The following is a 22024-nucleotide window of genomic DNA, read 5'->3' on the forward strand; positions in this document are numbered from 1 at the left end:
TGTGCTGGAGAGTTCATGCGGTTTGAGCGTTGCTTGCGAGAGAACCAGGCAACCGCCCAGGCCTGTTCACCAGAGGTGGCACGCTTTGCAGCCTGCGCCGAGACAGTTGACATTAGTGCATTAGGTGAGTTCATACGGCTCCTTGTCCCCTGAGTTGAAGCCTCTGTTTGCTCCTGAACAGTGTTTTCCTGGGTAATAGGACTCCTGTTCAATCACGGTAATATTAGTATAATGAGATGGACTGGAAAACCAAAATATTGAGAATGAAGTGGCCATTTTCTGATTTAAATTTAGTCCATTATCTAAAAGTTTAAGGTATTTTATCACAGGATGCTAAACGCACACACCTTATGTGTTGTGTCCAGTGCTTTCAAATTAAAGAAAAAGTAGTAAATGAGTGAGCATACTCTTTAATACATGTGTCATGTCCAGACATTCCTAAAATTATTACTGCGCTCTGCATGTGTTTCTCTGCTTGTGACTCTGATATTCAATCCAAACATATTTAAGAGCAGTCATTTCACAACCACTGGCTTTAAGGGTTCTCCACAGTTAGGCTACACCATAGTCACAGGAAATATGCCTCTGATAGGCGTTCTTTGTTTTTGTCACTTAAAATAAAAGCCATAAAGCTTCTGCTTACCTTGAGTTTCTGCTTTTTACCCCTCTCAACAGCAACTGAAGCACCTCAACCTTCATAAGAGCTGCGAGCGCTGCCTTCAAAATGACCTCAAGGTGTCCCCCAAAAACTGTGTCTGTATGTCCACCAACTCTGTTCTACGATGACATCCATTCAGACCAAAACCATTGTTTTGCACGACCACATTTACACTCTCTTCATGGAGCAATTCATTTGTTTATTTTAGATCTATTCTGTAATTTTTTGATAACATAATGTTCAATGTGTCAGACAATTTAATAAATATTTTTATACATAAAAACGGTCAAAGTCTTGATTGACGAAACACAGTCAAGGTGTCAGAATTAGTCTTCGATGTTTTTGTGTGAACACACTCTATTTTTGACTCGATCTTGGTGTTTTTGACTATCTTGGTCTTGCTGCAAAAGATGATGGCCCCATTACATTTTATTAGAAACCTTACGGTTTGATTTGACGAGTACAGTCTAGGCTTGACTGCATTCATTGGGATGCTAGAGAGAGTATTTTCTAACTGTCTTTACTCCGTGTGCCTCGCCTTTCAAGATGAGTTCCTAACAGTACATTCTCATCATAAGGGATTTGCTCCACCTTAAACTGCCAACAGGCAACACATCTTTACCATTCAAATGCGGCGATTTCTGTCATGTGTTCATAAGTAATTTTTTCCCCCCATATTTGGTTCCCTATGTAATAATTAACCAAGGAATGCTTGCCATCTCCTAATTTGGCTTCCCACTGGTAGTAAGCATGAAGGATAATAGCAGGTGTTGTAGTCACGCTCTCTTTGATCCCCAACAGTTCATCATAACTTTACACTACTTGACACTTTCAATAGGCAGCACCACTCAACTGTTTGGAAGTTGTGCTTTCCAACATGTTAAAAAAAAAATTCCCCCCACAAATTTGATAGCCCATCTAATATTTAACCGAGGAATGTGAGTCATCTCCTACTCAAGCTACCTGCTAACCGTGGAAAAAAGTGGCATGAAAGGATGAAAGAGGGGGTTGAGGTCATGCCCACTTTGACCGATGAGACAGACACAGGGAGGATGTTGAGTTATGAGCGCTTTGACTAGAGAGCAGAACATTTCTTAGATGAGCCATTAAAACAGAAGGTAGCCAAATGGAAAGACTGTTATGTTTCAAAATACAGATTTCTTTTACCTTGTTGGGAAAAAAATTACATCCGTACACGACAGACACTGAGGATAAATTATGTAACCTTAGATGTGTCTTAACCTGAAATTACATGTTATATTGCAGAGACGATACAACCAGTCACAAAACACGTCATCCATTGGAATTAACAAATCAAAAATGTTGAACTGTTGGCAGTGTTGCATTTGATCCAGCTTTTTAAGAGAGTTTGTACAACCCAGGCTTCAAGAGTTTTACAGAATTCCTTCAGGAGACATAACAGTGTGAGACAATAAATAACCATACAGCATCATTATATGTCAATAAATGCCAGGTAAAAGCAACATTTCCTCCATTGTATTTCACCTGGTCCCATTCACAAAATAGTATTCTCAGAATTAGTCCTCCATAGGTCTGGGAAATGGTACATTTATCAGTTCGCTGTGTATGCTTACTGGAAATATTTCAGGTTCATATCATGCTGCAAAATAAATACTCCAATATTAATGAACACTAGCACAAGGCAGAAGTACAAAATATCTATCAGTAACATAATACCGGTACAAAGAGAAATAATCTGTGACTACACCCAATAACCGTAGTGGTGATAGTTAAGATGACAGTTATTATACAAACACATTTATTTTTACATTGGAACACATAAACGTCTTAGCATCGCACGATTTCCCTGCATTATCCTGATACTTCCATCACATTGTCCAGGAGATGGGGAAAAAAATGCTAAGGAGACACATTAAAACCCTGTTTCTACCAGGCTTTTGAAATAACCCTGTAGTTTAAGACCCTGATCATTTCTTTACTACTTCCTCTTTCCTGTTTCAAAACAAAAACTTCCATGAGTGGATTTTATTGACTAGATACACTAGCTTTATAGTGGCCTTATTCTGCCCTTAGCTGTAATGACTGAAGTGGTTTGATCTAAGTTTAACTTAACTATGCAACTAATTTGAGCAGGATCCAAAGTCATTTCTATCATCACACAGTGGTGGGACTAAACATTACTAACTTTTTCTGAAATGAAAACGACATGTACTAGCAAAATGTTTTAAATAATAGTCAGCTTTATATGTAAAACGTATCCTACTGATGCGCTAACAGTGACCCATAGACACACATAACCTGAGTCAGTCTGCTCTCCTCCATTTTCCAGCTCTATTCAAATTTCTCTATCACCAAATGAATGGCAATTCTGTAGTCATGACTGATCTTAAGATCCTATTTGATACTTCAAAGCTCACCGTTACTTGAGTCTGTAAGGCACAGAACTCCCTTGCTTTCCCCTTAAGACTTCCCAAACCACAGTGGTATGTGTGTGCCTTGATCCACATCGAGACTCCCTAAGCTCATAGTCTTAAGTGCTTCACCAGTTAATGAGTAATATATTCCTGTATGAGGTCAATGACAGACAACCATGCGTTGCCGGTATTACGGCAGACCTTAAGGGGAGGAGGACTACAACATAAAAATCATAGGAAAAGCACTTAATACAAAGTTATTCAATCAGTTTGATATAAATCCATACAATCATTATTCTTCGTTTGTTCCAGTAGTCTTGTCCAAAAAAATAGGTTTGAAATGTTTGAAATTACTACTCAATGAGCAACAGTGGCTATGACCACTTCTTCACCTAATTATTTTACAAGCAGTTTGAAAGGGCATCATCTTATGTCAAGAGTTAGGCGTAGGGGCTGAATATCATGAAACACTTAAAAATGTTGATGTTGCCCAGACTTTTCATTTTTTTCTGGCCACAAATCATAACATTGCTGCAGCATCCCATTATGTGCAAACAGCCACTGCCACATTTTCATATTTTCCGACAGAGGGAGGGCTTTCTATGGTTAAAAATGTGTACGATTTAAATCAGGGACTTTGATTAAGGAGCCGCCATATATTTGCTCAGCTTACCTAAAAATTATGAAGAATCCGAAGACCCGCCTCAGATAATGCAAGAACTCTTAGTTTGCAGTTGTGGAATGGTAAAATGCAATGCATAGGCTACTTTTCCACTTATGCATTACAAAAGTAGCCTAAACTTCTGAAGTGATTTTGAGTGACCAAATGGATCTGGCATTTTCTTCTGAAATAAATGTAAGTGGATTTTTACAGCTGTAAATCACATGCAAAGCTGTGTGAGAAGATAATTCCAACACAACTTCAACCGCTCACAAGGTGGATGAGGTACATGTTGGAAACTGTAAAGAATCAGGCAGCGTTTGTGTTTTAAAAAGCTGTCAAAATGTAAAACCTGACCATTGTGCCAAATAATATTAAATCATTTTTTTTTATACATTTTGACTACATTTCACCATCTCTCTGTCCTCAATCTAGTTGCATTTAGACTTGATTATAACAAGCCTAACATCCACAAAAACAAATACAGAAGTATCACACCATTAAACATCATGCGAGGGAATCACATGCTCACCGTTCAGCTGATTGCCTTGATATGACATGTTCTTCTTTGTACAAAAATTATTAGATCATTTTTTGAGTTAGGATGAATAAGAATAAGTGTATTGATGTCACTTGAAAAGTCTTGGCAAGGTCAACATTTTTTGTGTAATCTGGCTTAATTTTTGTGTATTGAACATACATCCTCACAAAGTGCTTTTCATTGCCAGAAGACTATATTGTTCTTAACCACTGCTGATTAGTGCTTGATATTTTCTTGAAATGTACAAGCACTAGACAACCAAAACAACTACATAATGTCTCCTAGGAAAACCTCATCTCATCAGTGTTATTCTCAGTAGAATACCAAATAACCTTTTAATACCTCCATATATGATTTATGTCCCGGCATTGAGTAAAGCTCAGTCTTGTGGCAATGCAATCCTATGGGCTTCATTCATGAGCAATGGACTAATGGCCTCTCATCAGCTGTCCCACACTCAATGGTGGTGGTGTCTGTGTGGGGTCAAGGTCAGCGTAGGGGTGGGGGGGTAGGGTGGGTCATGAGGTAAAGTAGGAGTTCTGCATGGAGTAGAGGCGATCTATTGGGTTTCCCACACGGCCTGCCAAAAGGCCCCCCTCCGCTGTCGCTAGGAGACAGTCACCGAGCTGGCTGAGGCTTCCATCGCTGTCCAGGTCATGAAACACTGTTTCTGAGTCTGAGGAAAGAGGTAGATACCAGCTGATGACAGACAGGAACAGACAGTTGACCAGCTAAAGCAACAAATGTCACATAGTAGGGAAATAGGAAAGAAATTTAACAAAATCTTTTTCAAACAAAACCCAAAAGACCATTAACAAACTTGTGGCATAGGCAGTAGTAATGGTAAGTAGTAGTAAAGACATAGTCACTAGTTAGTCTTCAGCTCTTTAAGCTCATGGTTTGAACAGTAGTTACATTCCTGCGCTTTTTTATTTCTTACGTAAAGTAGTATTTATTGTTACACTAGGTCTTTATTGCTCGTAGCTTGATTGTTCTCTCTTTTGTACGTCGCTTTGGATAAAAGCGTCTGCTTAATGACTAAATATAAATGTAAATGCATCAGACAGGAACAGACAGTTGACCAGCTAAAGCCAAAAATGTCACATAGAAAGGAAATAGGAAAGAACTTCATGGTGTTTAAAATCGTTTTTAAGCAAAACCCAAAAGACCATTAACAAACTCACAGCATAGGCAGTAGTAATGGTGAAGACATAGTCAGTAGGTAGTGTCCAGCTCTTTCAGCTCATCTTACCATAAGAGTGCATCTGGTCTGGGCCCAGCTGAGGTGGAGTGAGCCCGTGGCGGAACTGCTCACTCACATAGATGTTTGGGTCCAGTGCTAAGAGCTGCTGCCGATGCATTGAGGGGTACGCAAGCAGTCCGTCCAAACCATGACCACTGGAACCATCTGTAGAAAACAAAGTGAATTATCAGTCATCATCCTCTTCTTTCCTCCATCCATCTATCTTTCTATCTAGAAACTCTTCACTTATTTTAAGAGATTTTCTGTGCACTGGATATCATCAGTGTAAAAAAAATGGCTGTCACTTTGTATAAGTAGATGGACCTGTTTATTTTGGTCACTTAACATCCTCTTGGTTAGTGAATAATAATGTATTATTATTATTATTATTATTATTACTCCTGCGGTCTCGGGTTCTCACTCTGCTGTGCTGTGGATCTGTTTATTTTGGTCACTTATCATCCCCTTGGTTAGTGAATAATAATTTGGTTGAGTAGAGCCTTCTCTCTCACCCTCGCTGTCGTCGTTGCTCTGTTGGCCTCCTCGGCTCGGCCCTCTCCTGCTCCCCCTCAGCTGATCCTGCTCCTGCTGCTGCTGCTGCTGCTGTTGCTGCTGCCGACGGGCAATCTTCTTCATCTGGAGCACACAAGCTTACTGACTGATATACACATTCATATCAATTTAGTTCAGCGCAGCTTTTCACTTTTATTCAAAGGAGCCATCAACCAAGCATTGGCTCAAGGCTCATTTCCTAATTCGGTTCACACAATTCAGTACAGAGCATGTGCATTCTTTCACACTGTCAATGATTAACAGTGAGTCTCAATGTAGTTTATAGAAAGCAAGACTAATATATTTCACGAGCCAGCTAGGAGAAGAAGAAATCTCCTCTTTTACTAGAAGCAATCATGGAAGCATCATGGAAGACACGATGAGTGTGGTGTGGTGCACAACTGAAACACTAACCTTTGCTCTCTGGTTCTGGAACCACACCTGTACCACTCGGACGGTCAGGCCAGTCTCAGCAGCCAGTGACTCCCTCACCTACAGAGAAGAAAGGAGTAGCATCTCCGTTTGAGACTCATAAGCCATGTCTATGAGGATCTCCGCAAGATCATTTCTGTCGTTAAAAGACAAAAGGACTGCCTGACTCAAAAAAGTTATTTGATTCTGAAATGATGAGAATGTTTCCCCACATTTCTGTGTTTATTGTTTAGCGATTTTATTGTATTTATGTCACTTGCAATTCTCCAGGCCTGGAGTATGTAGGCAAATGCATGAAAAACAAATACATCAGATATACTGGGACCATAGAAACACAGGGAAACACTATTATTCCACTGTTTCTTCACATAATAAAAACTACATACTGCACCATTCCATTCTTTACGCAGCAGACCCCAGCTCACCTTTCGGCAGGGTTTGGAGGACACCTCGAAGGAGGCCTTGAAAGCGCGGCGTTGCTGTGTGGTCAGTATGGTGCGTGGTCGCTTCGACCGCTTGTGATCCTTGCCTTCATCGCCTCCCTTCCCTGCCAGCGAGCTACCTCCTCCATCCTCATCCTCACTCTTCACTGTGAAGACATGTAAGCAATAGATTAACATCAGCAGTTTATTTATTTATAGTTCATTATTATTATTATTATTATTATTCCTGCGGTCTCAGGTTCTCACTACTGTGCTCTTATGTCTTGCAGTAATGCTACATCACATCAGGATTGCTTAGAGGTGTGTTATGAAGGTAAACTAGGAAATATTATTTCACAATTTTTCTTCAAAATGTCTGCTGCATCACCATCCTTGCTTATATTTTTATGATGGATGACATTTTAGCCTGTTTACTTTTTTGTACATCATGGATCATGTCCCAAAAAAAAAAAAACCTGATTATTTTAGATATACAAAAAAATTGTAGTGCTACATTGGACTGCACTAAACAAAAGACATTTTCCATTCATACATCACATACCTCTTTTGATCCCGAACAATATAAATAATACATCTGAGCAGTCGTTAATCAATTAAAAATCGAAATGTTCTTATCTTGTGTAATTATCTTAGCCTGGTGACACCAGCCTACGTATTTCCGCCTCAATTGATTTCAAGCTCATACTCAGTCTGGCCCAACCCCATTGACAATCGTCTCCAGAACTCAAAATTTTGTAGGACCAATCAGCGAACAGTTCAGAGCTGTGACGCAAAACTCGCCTTGGAGGAAAAGACACGAAAAGCTATCGGAAAAGTTGTCTCAACTCTCGAGAACATCAGAAAATTAAAAGGAGAACAAGAGTATTTTCTTGTAAGTTTTATGATTGGAAAGGACGTCGTAGCTCTTCTCCCAACTGGCTTTGGGAAGAGTTTAATCTACCGAATGCTTACTAAACGTTGCTGATTGGTTAAGGGAACTCCAATGATTTTAAACCTCAAGATAAGCACCCGCCCATCTCGGAAACCAAAATGCATTGGGTTGGCCCAGACTGAAAGACGGAATGAAATGGAGTCACAGGCTGGTAATGGCCAGGCTATAATTATCTTGCTGCATTGGCAGAAATTTCCAAAATTAATCTAAATTATTATAAAAGTAATGTACAAAATCACATTTCTAACTTCAATTTACATACTGTAAAAAATGCTTCAGTTGCCAAGACCTTAGCTTATGCAGCCACAAAATCTTATTCCTATAATATTCATTTTCTAGGGATATTAATTTGAAATAATCAATCTGTAATCATTTTCTGGGGATATTAATGTGAAATAATCAATCTGTTTCTAATCATCTGAAATACATTTTTCGGCATATAAGGAAGTGTAAATATCTTGCTTTAATGGTAGAATATTTCTCTTGAAATTAGATGACATTTTTTTCAAATATTGGTACTTTGAAATGTAAAAAATAAATAAAATAAAGATTCCCTCAAGGTCAATATTCTCGCATAAAGACAAATGAGTAAATGTTTTTTCAATATAGGATGAGAGGTCTTGGGAAGGTGTGCATGGCGTGCCTGTTCAAATTAAGCTCAGTATTGTTTGTATTCATTTAAATTCATCATGTGTAGTACAAGCCTATACAGTATATTAACTGTGGGCTTGGATGGGATGATATAGACATGGTTATTTAATTAAATGATTACACCAGAAATGACAGACCTACTGTATCTACTGTTTCAGACTTGGTCTTACATGTGCATGTCTGTTAAAGATGTTTCATTAAATGTCTTATCACATCAAACAAGTGACAGTGCAAATTTAGTCCGAGACTTATACTTTAAGACTTTGTCCCTCCCCTATAGACTGACATATATTTTCTTGGTAGTAAAGAGGGTGGGTAGTGTTATTGTGGGTAAATACTATATTAATAAAATTTGATTATTTGTGATATTATTTGCAGATTTTACCAGACTCGGTGGGGGCTGGGCTGATGGCGGCCAGCATCTCCCTCTCCTTCTCGTAGTCGACGCGGCAGAGCAGTTGTCCCTCCTTGAGCACGAACTCGTCGCCGCGCTGCAGCCTGCGCTCACACTCACAACAGCTGAAGCAGCCCAGGTGGTACACCTGACCCAGCACGCGCATGATCAGCTCCGAGCGCCCGATGGCCTGTAGGCACGCGCTGCACTTCCGCACAAACAACCTGACACACACACACACACACACACACACACACACACACACACACACACACACACATACAAATGGGGCAAAGAGCAGAGGTGTCACACAGACTTTACAATATGGACCTGAAATACACATCTTTGAATATCTGTACATTTTTGCATGGACACAGGTGTAATAGGAAGAGTTCTGTTTCCACATTGTGGGTTCCTTACTTCACATGTAGGGGTGCTGCTGTGGTTTCCGTAAAAATGTATATAAATATATTTCAAGGACTTTTAATTTTTATTTGGGATTAATTTTTATTTGGGATTCAGAAAAGAGCAAGGAAGGGCTAAGCCGTTGTATTGTATGTGGAACAAAATTACAATTGGTGTTAGAAATGACTTAGGTTTGATGGATGTGCTGGGGAAAAAGAAACGTGTTGATAAGATTGCTTTTGCATTTATTCTTAAAGCTCATAATGTTCTCTCACACCTTATGAGCTTTGGTGATAGGCATAGCAATATTTGCCTCCTATTTTTACGTCCACAACTGATGCAGTTTGTTCTGCTATACACTGGGGGGCAGTAGTTGCCTTCTACACTGAAGATGTGGCAACAATGGCAACAAAGCTCCAGGTCAACTCATTGAGCATATCAATCAATCGTGTCCCGCTGTTCCATTATGGATAAGATCAGCACTGAAGATGTACAGGATGTCTGTAAACTGAACCAAGCAGACACCATGTAATTCTCTCACTCAGTATGAAACTGCCTTTCTTTCCCCTGTTTTGTCCTGACTTCCTCACTTACGAAGTGACTCTCTGCCACGGATGCAGACCCTTACAAATTCCCCTCACTATTACAACTTCTCACCATTACAGTTCTTTGTGGGTAGCGCGGATCTCTAGCTGTTAAATTCCCCTTAAACCCCTCTGTTCTTTCCTCGATATCTCCCCTCCCTCTCTCCCCTACTCTGCATGTTCTGCCAGGATTCCCTGTCCTCCCTCGTTCCCTCGGCAGCCCTCCCCGCTCAGCTCAGTGAAACTAATAAAGACAGGATTAATTAGATTGTTGTTTAAACAGTGCGATGCCCAGACAGACGCTGTAAACTCATAACCAGGGATTGTGGGTAGCATGGGGTTAATCTCTCCCTTCTCTTTTTCACACACTCAAACAAACACACAAGCACGCCAGTCACCCAGACACACAGACACGCTCATCACACAGCCATGCGTCAAATCACTCCACACAGATATGTCTTGACAGGTACCTATAGCTGTCTGTTATGGGCTGCTCCTATGGTGCCATATGTGAGTCATACCTGTATGTACACAAATGTAGCTCTGCGTACGGACATATGAGAGCAACTGATGAGAATAGCAAATGAACATATGGTTATAATAATTAATCAATCTAAAGATACACTTTTACATAAATGGGGATGTTTAAGACCACAAAATGATGCTAACAAATATGCAGAAATGGAAGGAAACCTACATGAAGCCGGCAAATGCATGTGGTTAAAAGAGCAGGCACAGCCTTAAAGCCTGAAATATGTTGGAAAAATTGAGAATAAACCTCAAATCACCATAATTAATTTGGGCAAACAATAGCAGTGGGCTAACTGACAAAAGAAGGAGGGAGGCAGAAAATCAAGAGGAATCTCCACGAACACTAGGGAACACAGCCTTTTTATGACTTTCATATTATGCTGTTAAAAAGTCTGGCAGAATGTGCATATTTTGAAAACCCAAACTACACTAGATACTTTTTAAGCAACGTGGTGTGGAATGGCAACATGACACTGAGAGGAGGAGGGAGAGCAGGAGGAGAGGAGGAGTGTTGATTGTCCCTGACAGGGCGAAAGGAAGGTGTTGCACCCTAAATCTGGTGGGGTAAGACACAGCCAGGTCCGCCCGTTAAGGCTTCTGATCTGCGCCGATGAGATGATCCTGTCCGAAATGCAGCTGCCACGGCTAATCTGCCTCAATCCTCAAGTCTGCCAAACCTCCGACTTCCCCAAATCACCCTCTTTACCAAAAAACCCTCAACCAAAAATCCTCACGCTCTGCCCTTCCAAGACAATTGGTCACAGACGCATGGAGACACCACTTAAGCCACTTAATCACCAAGAGAGAGTGGGACCCTCAACAGAGAGAGACTCCCTCAAATACAGCATTCAGCCCTCTCCACACGCAGACCCAATGAAACAACTTACACACACTCCCGCAGATTCACGGCCATTGCTAAGAAGGATGCCGGGAACTCAAATGTCAAGGAACAAAGTAATGTACTGTAAATTTACAATACCGAGCTTAAGTGTGTCCAAGCATTTAACTAATCCCTCAAATCTCAAGAGAAACCGGGGAGGGATTATATATTATTAATTGAGATTAAGGCACAGAGGGAGAGATGAGTTAATAGACACATACTGGGAGGGAGGCATTTGAGAGGTTTTGCTTTTAGTTACTATCTCACCTCTATCCTTACGCGCTGGGGAATGGCGAACAGCCTCACCTGCACACAGGTGTCTCCACCAGTAAGTCTTACTGCAGGATGGAAAACTGTTAATGTCCAGACACTGTTAAGGCGTGCGTGGGTTGGATGCTCAGAGAGGATTTGTAGCGCTGCCATGTGCGCATCATTTTATACTTGTATTGTCAACCTACGGGAGCATACACCAGGCAGCAAGTGCACATAGTGATTACCAATATGTATGTGTGGGTGGGTTGGTGTGCAAGAGATTTTTGTGCATGTTTGTTTGTGTGTGTGTTTGGGCATATGTTTGTGTACACCAGTGTATAAGTGTGTGTGTGTGTGTGTGTGTGTGTGTGTGTGTGTGTGTGTGTGTGTGTGTGTGTGTGTGTGTGTGTGTGTGTGTGTGTGTGTGTGTGTGTTGTGTGTGTATGTGTGTGTGTGTGTGAACGGATATTGCTGTGAAGCATGGTGGCTCAGAGCCAGGGTTCAGTAATCACATCATCTCCTTTTATTAAATCTCACTGCTCTGCCTCTGCGTTATTAAAATCTCCCAGCATTCTCCTCAATGCTCACTCTCTACACTTGCACCCCCCACCCCCCCACCCCCCCAGCCCATCCCTCTTCCACCTACCCAGTCTGCTCCCCCAACCCACCCCCCTCTATCTCACCTCTCACACACAAATTCATCCACCAATGCTCCCATAAATTCCAGATAGACTCAGGAGGCATGGACAGGTGGCAAAAGTACAAAATAACAATAATAAAAGACTGTGAGACACGTGTCCACAAACACACACATTTGTTCCCCCTGTCTGCAGACCTAGCAGGTTTTCTGAATGGATTTTCAGTTTATGAACCCAGCGGGAAGAGACTGAAAAGTATATGGGTGACCAAAATGACGAAGCTGATCATTCTGTTACCAGAATCAATATTAGATATATTATTATACCAGGTATCAATTACCTTGATTAAAATATGTTTTCAAGAGTTATAGAAACTATAGGAGATAGGCACTGGAACCCTAATTATGTAATAATAATAATAATAATACGAATTTCATTTTCTTCAAAATGTTAATGATATCACTTTAAAACACATGAGACTTTTATCGGGGAGGAATCCTAAATCATATGATGTAAGAACAGTAAAAACAAAAAATATCCCAAATGAAAAAAATCTAACTCTCTACCTTTTGTGTTTGTGTCCCTTGGTCAAGTTTGCATCACTCAATCCTCACTCCTACAAAGGCCACTCTGTCCATCAGCTGCTGTGGGTTAAGTCTCAGAAGAACCTATCGTAACGGTGTCTATTATCGGACGGCGTGTGTTATCGGCAAATGATCACGTACGTTGTCATATTAATCCATTATTAAACTGAAGTTATAGATTGTTAATCCATTATTAAATTTAGCATTTTGATTGTTTAACAGAATGGCCGATGTTTGACACTGTCTGATCACTGACATAGTTACGCTACTACACCAATCTCATTATGCCATTTCTCTGACACAGTTTTGATCAATATAAAATTAATTTATATTTTTCCCGTATGTATTTATGTGTGAATTTCATAACCAGACTTCATATTTTAATGAACAATAATCATCTCACGAGGAAGCACAGAAAACAAATTTGCACACAAGTGTGACTACAAATGCATGCATGTGAATACACCATGACAAAATATATATAGTATTGTATAATGTATATATACATAATATATAAAGTATTGTATACCATACTATATTGTATACCATAGTATAATTAAATGATACGTAATGATTTGACGTCTATGTTCTCACCAACGTTTTCTTTTAAATTAATTTCCGATCGCTGTGTACCAATCTCTTCAACGAAATCGGCAATCAAACTGAAATAAACAGTATTTCCCAATATTTAGTGTCAGACAGTGTTGGCATTATACTAAATCCTATTACATAGTGTCTAGATGTCTTGCGTTCATCTGTGAAAGCATATCAGTAGCTAGACTGTTGGCTACACCTGGTAGAATGTCTTTTCATTTCATTACTTTTACTTCAGGCACCTACTTATGACAGAGAGGCTGCCTGCACACTTGCAGGGGCACAGGGATTGTCTTCCCCAGTACTGACACTACATCAACAGAAATGTGGCACCTAACCAAGGAAAACTCTGTAATCTGAGATTAAGGGTTTCATAGTGTTTTGTACCATCTGCACCTTCTTACACACTTTGCTAGCAGACACCGTCATATACCATTGCTATATATACACACACACATGCAGTATGGAATATACCTTTAAAAATGTAAAAATTCTACAACCCAGTAAAGTATCTTTTAGATGAAACTAGTCACTTTCTCCCCTCCTCTCTGTAATGTATATTAGGCTACCTAATGTGTATGACCTCTGTTATGTCTGACTGCTATAAAGTATAAATTTAGCTGGAGGCTGTATCTAACATCAGAGACGACTGCTTTCATGAAAAACCCGATAAACAGGCATTAAAATACATCTACTTCAGTGTGTGGTGCGTCTGATATATGATAAATCTGCAGTATAGATAGCACGTGAGAGGAGGGTAAAGTGTGTGTGTGTATGTGTGTGTGTGTGTGTGTGTGTGTGTGTGTGTGTGTGTCTGTGTGTGTGTGTGTGCGTGTGTGTGTGTGTGTGTGTGTGTGTGTGTGTGTGTGTGTGTGCGCGTGTGTGTGTGCGTGCATGCATGTGTGTGTGTGCCTGTGAGTGTGTGTGCCTTTGGTGTGTGTGTGTGTGTGTGTGTGTGTGTGTGTGTGTGTGTGTGTGTGTGTGTGTGTGTGTGTGTGTGTGTGTGTGTGTGTGTGTGTGTGTGTGTGTGTGTGTCTGTCTGTGTATGTATGTGATGTGTGTGCGTGTGTGTGTGTGTGTGTGTGTGTGTGTGTGTGTGTGTGTGTGTGTGTGTGTGTGTGTGTGTGTGTGTCTGTGTGTGTGTTTGGATAAAACCTCTAATCCCCAGGCCACCAGAACGCAATATCCTGTCAGCCAGTTTCTCATTTCCTGTCTCTCCTGGTTGGGTGGGGGGTGGGATGCGGGGGCTGTGAGGGGGACAGGGGGACCCGTTACCCGTTGCCCCAGAAACAGAAGATACGGGCAACCCTGTTTGAGAATGGCTGCGACGTTCGCTCTCTATCTCTCTTTCTCCCTCTCTCTCATTCGGTCCTCCCCCTCCTGTTCTCTCTCTCTCTCTCTGTTCTTCTTTTTTTTGCCGTCCTTCTTTTATTATCTCAGATTTAATAAAGCCAAGCCAGGCAGCTTGTTCTGCCATGAAACATTTATTAGCTGTCTGTAATGAAATTGTTGTGGGGGAAGGCGAGAAGACGGGGCCTCATCAGATGTTATGCAAAAACAGTGGCAATAACACAAAGCGTGAATCCCTTTTCTCTCTTTTCCTCTCTATTTTTGTAGGGTCCTCTGCACCTCCACACTCTGTGCCCTACCCAAAATGCACCTCTATCATTAGTAGCGTACCTCACAAGCATGCACAGTTAGGTGGTTTATAACAGAAGAAGCCTTCCCAGTGACTCTCTACGCTGACCTAGTCGCTAATACTGTTAAGTCGAGGTGCTCCAACCGCAACACACCCTGTAGACATGTCTGACTTGGTAATTAACACTTTAACCAATCGCCCCTCGTTCAAACCAGCACCCCCCCCCCCCCCCCTCCCTTTCCCTGAGACACACAGAGACACAGGGAGCGGGGATGATTAAGCGAAAACGTGGGGGTAAACGGCGAGATAAACTGATTGGTGTCATCACTACTATCAATCTCAACAAGCAGGAAATGAGGTTTAGGACAGAGAAATATTATTAGAAACCAGACAGTGATGAATGAGTCACATAGAAAGAGAGAGCGAGAGAGAGAGAGAATCTCGCAGAAAGACAAGAACAGGGAGAGCGAGAAGAGAAGACAGAGGGGAGAAAAATCATCATTCTTCTCCAGAATAGCTCCATACCTGGGAAATATTTACATGCAGCAATCCAGAAGAGTTGAAGTTTTTACTGAGTGAGATTGCGCTGTGAGAATGTGGGAAGGCGATGGCCGGTTCTTGGCTGAGCGTGAGCACCTCTGCCCCCACCGAGAGGGCTGATCAAGTTGGTGTCTGTGTCATCCACCCCGCAGAGTGATCTATTAAACCCCCCAAATGTCTTAAATATCCACTCCCCATGTCTCAGTGTTATGCTGTGCTCCCTCTGTAAGGGGGGAAGTCAGGCCCGGGGACAGGGGTGGCGGTGGGGGCCGCTAGGCCTCGGAGCCCCACGCTAGACTAATTTTCTGCCTGGGTTTCAGGCGCCGTGCCCTGGGGCTGCACGGCTTTATTGGTCTGGGACCTGCCTCATCCAGCAGGGCTCGGAGTGTGTTTGCTGTGTCTGTATGTGTATATATGTGTGTGTGTGTGTGTGTGTGTGTGTGTGTGTGTGTGTGTGTGTGTGTGTGTGTGTGTGTGTGTGTGTGTGTGTGTGTGTGTGTGTGTGTGTGTGTGTGTGTGTGTGTGTGTGTGTGTGTGTGTGTGTGTGTGTGTGTGTGTGTGTGTGTGTGTGTGTGTGTGTGTGTGTAGATGTGTGAGTCAGTGTGTGGAGAGAGTGAGAGGATGATTCATGTCTAGGACTTGGATAGTTTGAGGTAGGATCTGCGGAGGTGTCTACAGCTACGGTTTGTTGTGAGAAGATGTATGTAAAACAACAGCACTCATAACAATGGCAGTGGCTGTGAATAATGATGATTAGATGGGGAAGAGGAGGGGCTAGCGTGGGGGTGGTATAATGGGTAAGAAAACACTCAACTTTAGCTTGGTTGTTATTGGGAAAAAATAGGGTTAGCTGTTTACTGAGAAAATTGCCTACGGATGAGAGAGAGGGAGACCTAAAGAAAGAGAAAATAATGCCTACAGCATCCCTCTTTTCTAACCCCCTCCCAACCCCTCCTTTCCACAGAAACCTTGATTCCAGAACCGAGTGACTGCAAATTCCAGTTCCTTAGCTATTTGAAATTCCTTGGCCCAGCTGAAGTGGTGCACACACCTGCTGGGAGATGTGAGGGAGTAGGAGGCATGTTTGGTGTTGGGTGCTGATGGACACACCGGGCGGAAAACAAGGAGACATTGTTGCTGATCCAGTCAAGGTCGTTGGCAGCAGGGAATGCCAAGTCAGACAGGCATGCTATGGATCGCTCATTCTGGACCAGAGCGCATAGACTTAGCCAATCATGCATTCACAGTCCGGTCAATTCCTTGACAATATATCCCAATTCTAAATATCAAATATCCCTATACATTTTAGAAGACATGAAGTCAGGTCATCAAATGATAACATTTGGCTTCATCTCGAGATCTTTTAGTCCAACTTGATTATGGTTGCATGCTAAATATATACAACAATACTAAATATCTTGTGGGCTAGATCTGGAAATATTTGTGGAATTTTCGGCTCGAGGTAGAGAACCTGGATCAATGATCAAGGGGTCTCAGTGCACATAGTTGACAGATCTATGATAAACTAAAAGTTACCCCGCAATAAAGGAGGCAAGTGCATACTTCTGAGACAATCCATTGAAAAAAAAAAAAAAAACAGCACATGAAGTCTGGCACTGTATCTCTTCCCATCACCTCTTTACACTCTTCCCTCTCATCCTGCTCTCATCCTGCTCTCCCACTGTCCCCTTATCCCTCTCCACTCCTCCTCCTCCAGATGTTAGCTGCTGAGGGAGTGTCTGTTCTGCTTGACGCCGTCTGACACTTCCCACAGCAACGATAACGGGCTGCGGGGTCGTCCTTGAGACAGCCCTGCCATCTCCTGCTGCCTTTCTCTGCACGGTGCGCCCTCACACTCCCTCCTATCTCATCTCTTGTACTGTTCACCAGCACCACAGACTGACTGCTGTATGAATGGGGAGAGGCTCTCTGTATGACTCTCATGACTTTCTGATCTTACTCTTGGTTTTCCCCTGTGGGAGCACTCATAATGTTTTAATATTGTTTTATAATGTTTCAAAGAGGCCCTTATAATGTTTCAATGCAGCACTCATAATGAATTATGATGTCTTATAATGTGTCAATGCAGCAATCATAATGTTCTATGATGTTTTATAATGTTTCAATGCAGCATCCTTAATGTATTATGATGTCTTATAATGTTTCAATGCAAAACCCATAATGTATTATGATGTCTTATAATGTTTCAATGCAGCACTTATAATGTTTTGTGATGTCATATAATGTTTTAATGAAGCACTTATAATCTATTATGATGAATTATGGCTGGCGAGTGTGAATCTGAATGAGACTATGATCTGAAAAGTATGTGACAGCCTCTTCGGGGGCATCTCTTACTTCTCGTAGTCGTGCTTGCAGTAGAGGAGGCGGTCCCGGCAGTAGCAGGTGCCGGTTAGCGTGGTCAGGCACACGGCACACTTTACGCACGTCTCGTGCCAGGAGCGCTCGTTCACCCGCAGGAGGAAGCGGTCCGCAATGGTCGACTCGCAGCCCGCACACACCTCTCCCCCTCTTACATGTTCTACACCATGAGATAACATAGAATGACAGGAAAATCAGAGCAATAATCAAGGTACTGGATATCAAATAATGTATTGAATATAAGACACTCATCAGTGATTCCATGGCAGCAGTGGTCAATTGAATGTTTTCAGGAATCAGCGTTGATCCTAGTTTCACGTGTCAGTAATAGCAGTAAACTGGTGGTCTTTAAAATGAGGGGAAAAATGTATCTCTTGCACACATTGTTTGTGTTGTACATCAGACTATATCTACAAAACAGTATCATGGTCTCATGGATAGACCCTAGAAGAGCCTATGCTGTTTCAGTGTCTGTCCTGTTTGATATATGAATGCTGCGTCAAATGCAAATGTCAGACATTGTGTAGTCATAACTTGTTATAATCTTGGGAAAATCACAAAAAACCTACCCGCCCGTACGCCCAAAATAAGTCAAGACAAGTCTGGGAAATGTCAGCTGTCTCACCGAAAGGGATGGCAGAGGGTCCCTGCTGACGACATGATTGGCTCTCCTCGGTTTTCATTGTGTCCCTCCTTCCCTCGGAGTGCTCGCTGTACAAAGAATAGCCATATAGACCTCACATGTGTCATATTTTTTTTTACACAATGTACCATCGCGAGTTATATTTTGTGAATGACAATTTTACGACAAAGGGAGTCATTTTTTGACAATTAAATCGAAAGAGGCAAGAAGTGATGAAAGAGTGAGCACTGAAAAAAATATGGCCTGACATGAATAAGTAATGTGTACCATTAATCACTACTTTGCCTAGGCATCAACGCAGCATATAGCCTAGTTGCAATTCAGAAAATAATTTAAAAGGACTTGGAATGACAACGCGGAAGGCAATGGTCACGACGATAATAAGACTAAAAGCTCAAGTCTAATTTATAGACATGTACTTGGTGACCACCGTGAAGGAAGAAGGAGCTCATGCTGGTCCATTATCAAAATCTGGTCTGGAGATACCTGCGTGTGAATGTGCGTGTGTGTTTTGAAAGGCTGGATCTTGATGCCCAGGCTCATTAGCTTGACCTAAAACGCATTAAGGTTAAACTCGTCCCATGGGCTGTCTAGATGACGCTTAAAGCCAAAACCAATAATGTCGCCGGGCAAACAAGATAGGCTAGTTGTTTGTTTAGTGATCGGGTATTAATTAAACGCCTCTCTAACGAAGGACTGACTGAAATATAATACTAAATAATATAACTTAAGAAATCAGCAGGCGTAGCGCAATTTCGTAAAAACCACATGCAGCCTACAAATTCGTCAAATAATTGCAGTAGGCTATGCTAACAAAATTAATCAAATCATAAAAAGGATAATGAGCTAATGCTATATGATATGACTGTTTATTTCTGAATGTCAAAAAAATAAGAGTGAGCAATTTTTCCTTATCTTTAAAACTGCAAGATATTGCATAATTTGCCTGTAATAAGTTAAATTGAATTTAAACAACATTGTACAACCTTATAATTATTAATAAAAAAAATACATTATACATTAAAGCTTTCAACACAAAGTCGCTCATTATTTCATGTTTAAAGGCTAAATGAGAGTAAACCGGTTAAAAAGAACGGATATAGGTTGTTGGAATAAAATGAAATAAAAAGGCCTACATAGTGTCAAGTAGCCTACCCTAAATCGGTTTCATAATAACTAATTTAAAACGTTTAAACGTAAAAAGTGCAACTGTTATTCTCATTTGTGTACGCTATTTTTAGTAAGAGCACCAGAAGCATGTGCCATCTGATGCATTTTAAAATTATGTTCCTATCTTTCATATCAACGCGAGTTTTAAACAACCGGATAGGCCCTATCGAAGAAAAGAAGATTCGCTGTTGAAATTGAAATTGAAAGTTGAAATCAAAGTTGCCTATTTCTAGTTGGCATTATGCTTGTTGGCGATTTAAGCATCAGATAACCTATCTATTTGCATAAAGGAATCTGTTCAGTCTTCTGCAACGTTGGCATCTTCATTGAGTAGGCCTACTTGTGCCTTTGGCCGTTGTTGAAGAGATGGAAAACACACTGAGCATTTGTTCTTGGCAGAACTAGCCAAATCCACTGATGACACCAATAACAGATTTGACTTACACTCATTACGCTAAATGAGAATTAAGAAGCCTGTGATCAAAAGATGAAGATTTATCTGCTGTGTTCTTGCAAAACAGCTGGAATAACAAAACTTGCCTAATTACCGAAATTAACTCATTAAAATTCAGAAGCAGTTACAGGTAATTTAGTTGTGAATAACAACTACTTTACGACTTTACATTTTTACCGCGCAGAGTGATATTTTAGTGGACTTGTGGCAATAATTGATTAATAAACACTTTCTGAGCAAAACAAATATATATATCAATTCACTTCTACATTTAGTCCCGACTTTTCCCTGCTCTCAAGAATATGAAATAGAATCGAAAGGAATTGGAAGAAATTACATTGTTAATAGCATGTAGGCTACTGACAGCCCTGATCGTCATTTTCATGACAAATTATCCGAATAAGCAAAACGGACGAACACAGCCTACTCCCTTCCTCCAATGACGGCAAGTTCACAGTGCGAACCCCAAAAGGCACGCTGCTACACTCTCGACATGTCATATGGAACCATGAATTAAAACAATTCAACACAACATCATTCGGAAAATAATGATAGCTAAAATAAGAATACACGTTCTTTATATTGGTTATTTGATTGTTTAAAATATGATATGAATGTTTTACGCACAATACAAACTTTTCCGATTAAGCATTTAACAGGTCCAATTGCGTAGTCTAAAGGAGAGTGAAGGAAGCTGCAAACGACACCTTAAGATACGGACAGTGTCGATATTATTCGACATATATTGTCATATTGTTATCATTTCATTATCCCATGAAATAATAATACAAATAATGGATTTTCAAAATACATATTTGATGGATTCCGAACACGTGGCCATACATGTTTCCCCCCTGAACCAGATAAAAGATGTTAATGTTATCCAAGACAACACCGTGATTTATCCATAAGAGTAAGAGCCGCTTTGGCGGTTGCATTTTTTAATTCTACACTTGAGACCTCTGGAGACAATACCACTGAGTAGATGCCACACTTGACTGTGACATATTGATGAAACTCAACAATAGACGCTACGGGGAATCTAGTCGGGTCTCTTCAAGTACCTCTGTCTGGATGTCTCTACACACGCGATCACAATCAATCTAAACCAAGTAGGCTACAAACAAGGTGCGATAAATATACATAGTCGACAAACCACTTCAGAGTTTTTTTGGATCATTGCTACAAATAGGCAAGGCTATGCCCTCAAGCAACGCACAATCTTACACAAATACATCAACAACCTGTCGACGTGCACAAGACTCCGAACCTACCTTGAGGTGAAACACACTCCTCCGGAGATTTCTGTTGGAAGCATCAAAAACCTTAAAAATAAAACTTTGTCTAGATACCAACAAGCACGGTCAGGTTATACTCCAAGATGCAGGTCTACGCAGCGACACTTATTCATTGCCAAAAAATTACTTATATCTCCTGTCTGTATGGCCGTTCCAGCCTCAGCCCGTGCACACAGTTCAGCGCGCATAAAACTGAAGGGAGGGAGGAAGGGAGGGAGGGGGAGACAGAGAGGGTTTGGGTAGTGGGCAAGAAAAAGCATTGAGGAGGTAGAGGTGTATACCGTACCACTGTGCGAGACAATGTATTGTTATTTAGAGGCGGTCAGCATGTTCTTGTAAGAACGCGCGCGTGTTTGAGAGAAGGCAATGCTTTTGTGTGTGAGTGAGTACATGCGTGTGTGTGTGTGTGTGTGTTAGACAGAAAGCCTTATGAGACTTGGTGCCAATCTCAGAACTCGTTATAAATACACAATACAGCAATACTGTATGTTTTATTGCTGTATTATGTTAAATATTAGATTGGTATTA

The 22024-nt window shown here is 41.1% G+C and overlaps 1 protein-coding gene across 1 annotated transcript; it reads right to left on the reverse strand.

The window, feature by feature from the left end:
• Positions 1-4774: 4774 nt before the first annotated feature.
• lmx1al (LIM homeobox transcription factor 1, alpha-like) lies at positions 4775-21525 on the reverse strand (the record flags this gene model as incomplete). Its single annotated transcript, XM_080856686.1, has 9 exons — positions 21473-21525; positions 18557-18642; positions 17908-18091; positions 8894-9126; positions 6909-7072; positions 6466-6543; positions 6012-6135; positions 5509-5664; positions 4775-4932 (listed from the first exon to the last, which is right to left on the reverse strand). The coding sequence occupies exons 1-9, from the start codon at positions 21514-21516 to the stop codon at positions 4775-4777; spliced, it is 1227 nt and encodes a 408-aa protein (XP_080712812.1). The 5' UTR covers positions 21517-21525.
• Positions 21526-22024: the final 499 nt, after the last annotated feature.

Source organism: Sprattus sprattus (assembly GCF_963457725.1).
Source record: "Sprattus sprattus genome assembly, chromosome: 18".
Lineage (NCBI taxonomy): Eukaryota > Metazoa > Chordata > Actinopteri > Clupeiformes > Clupeidae > Sprattus > Sprattus sprattus.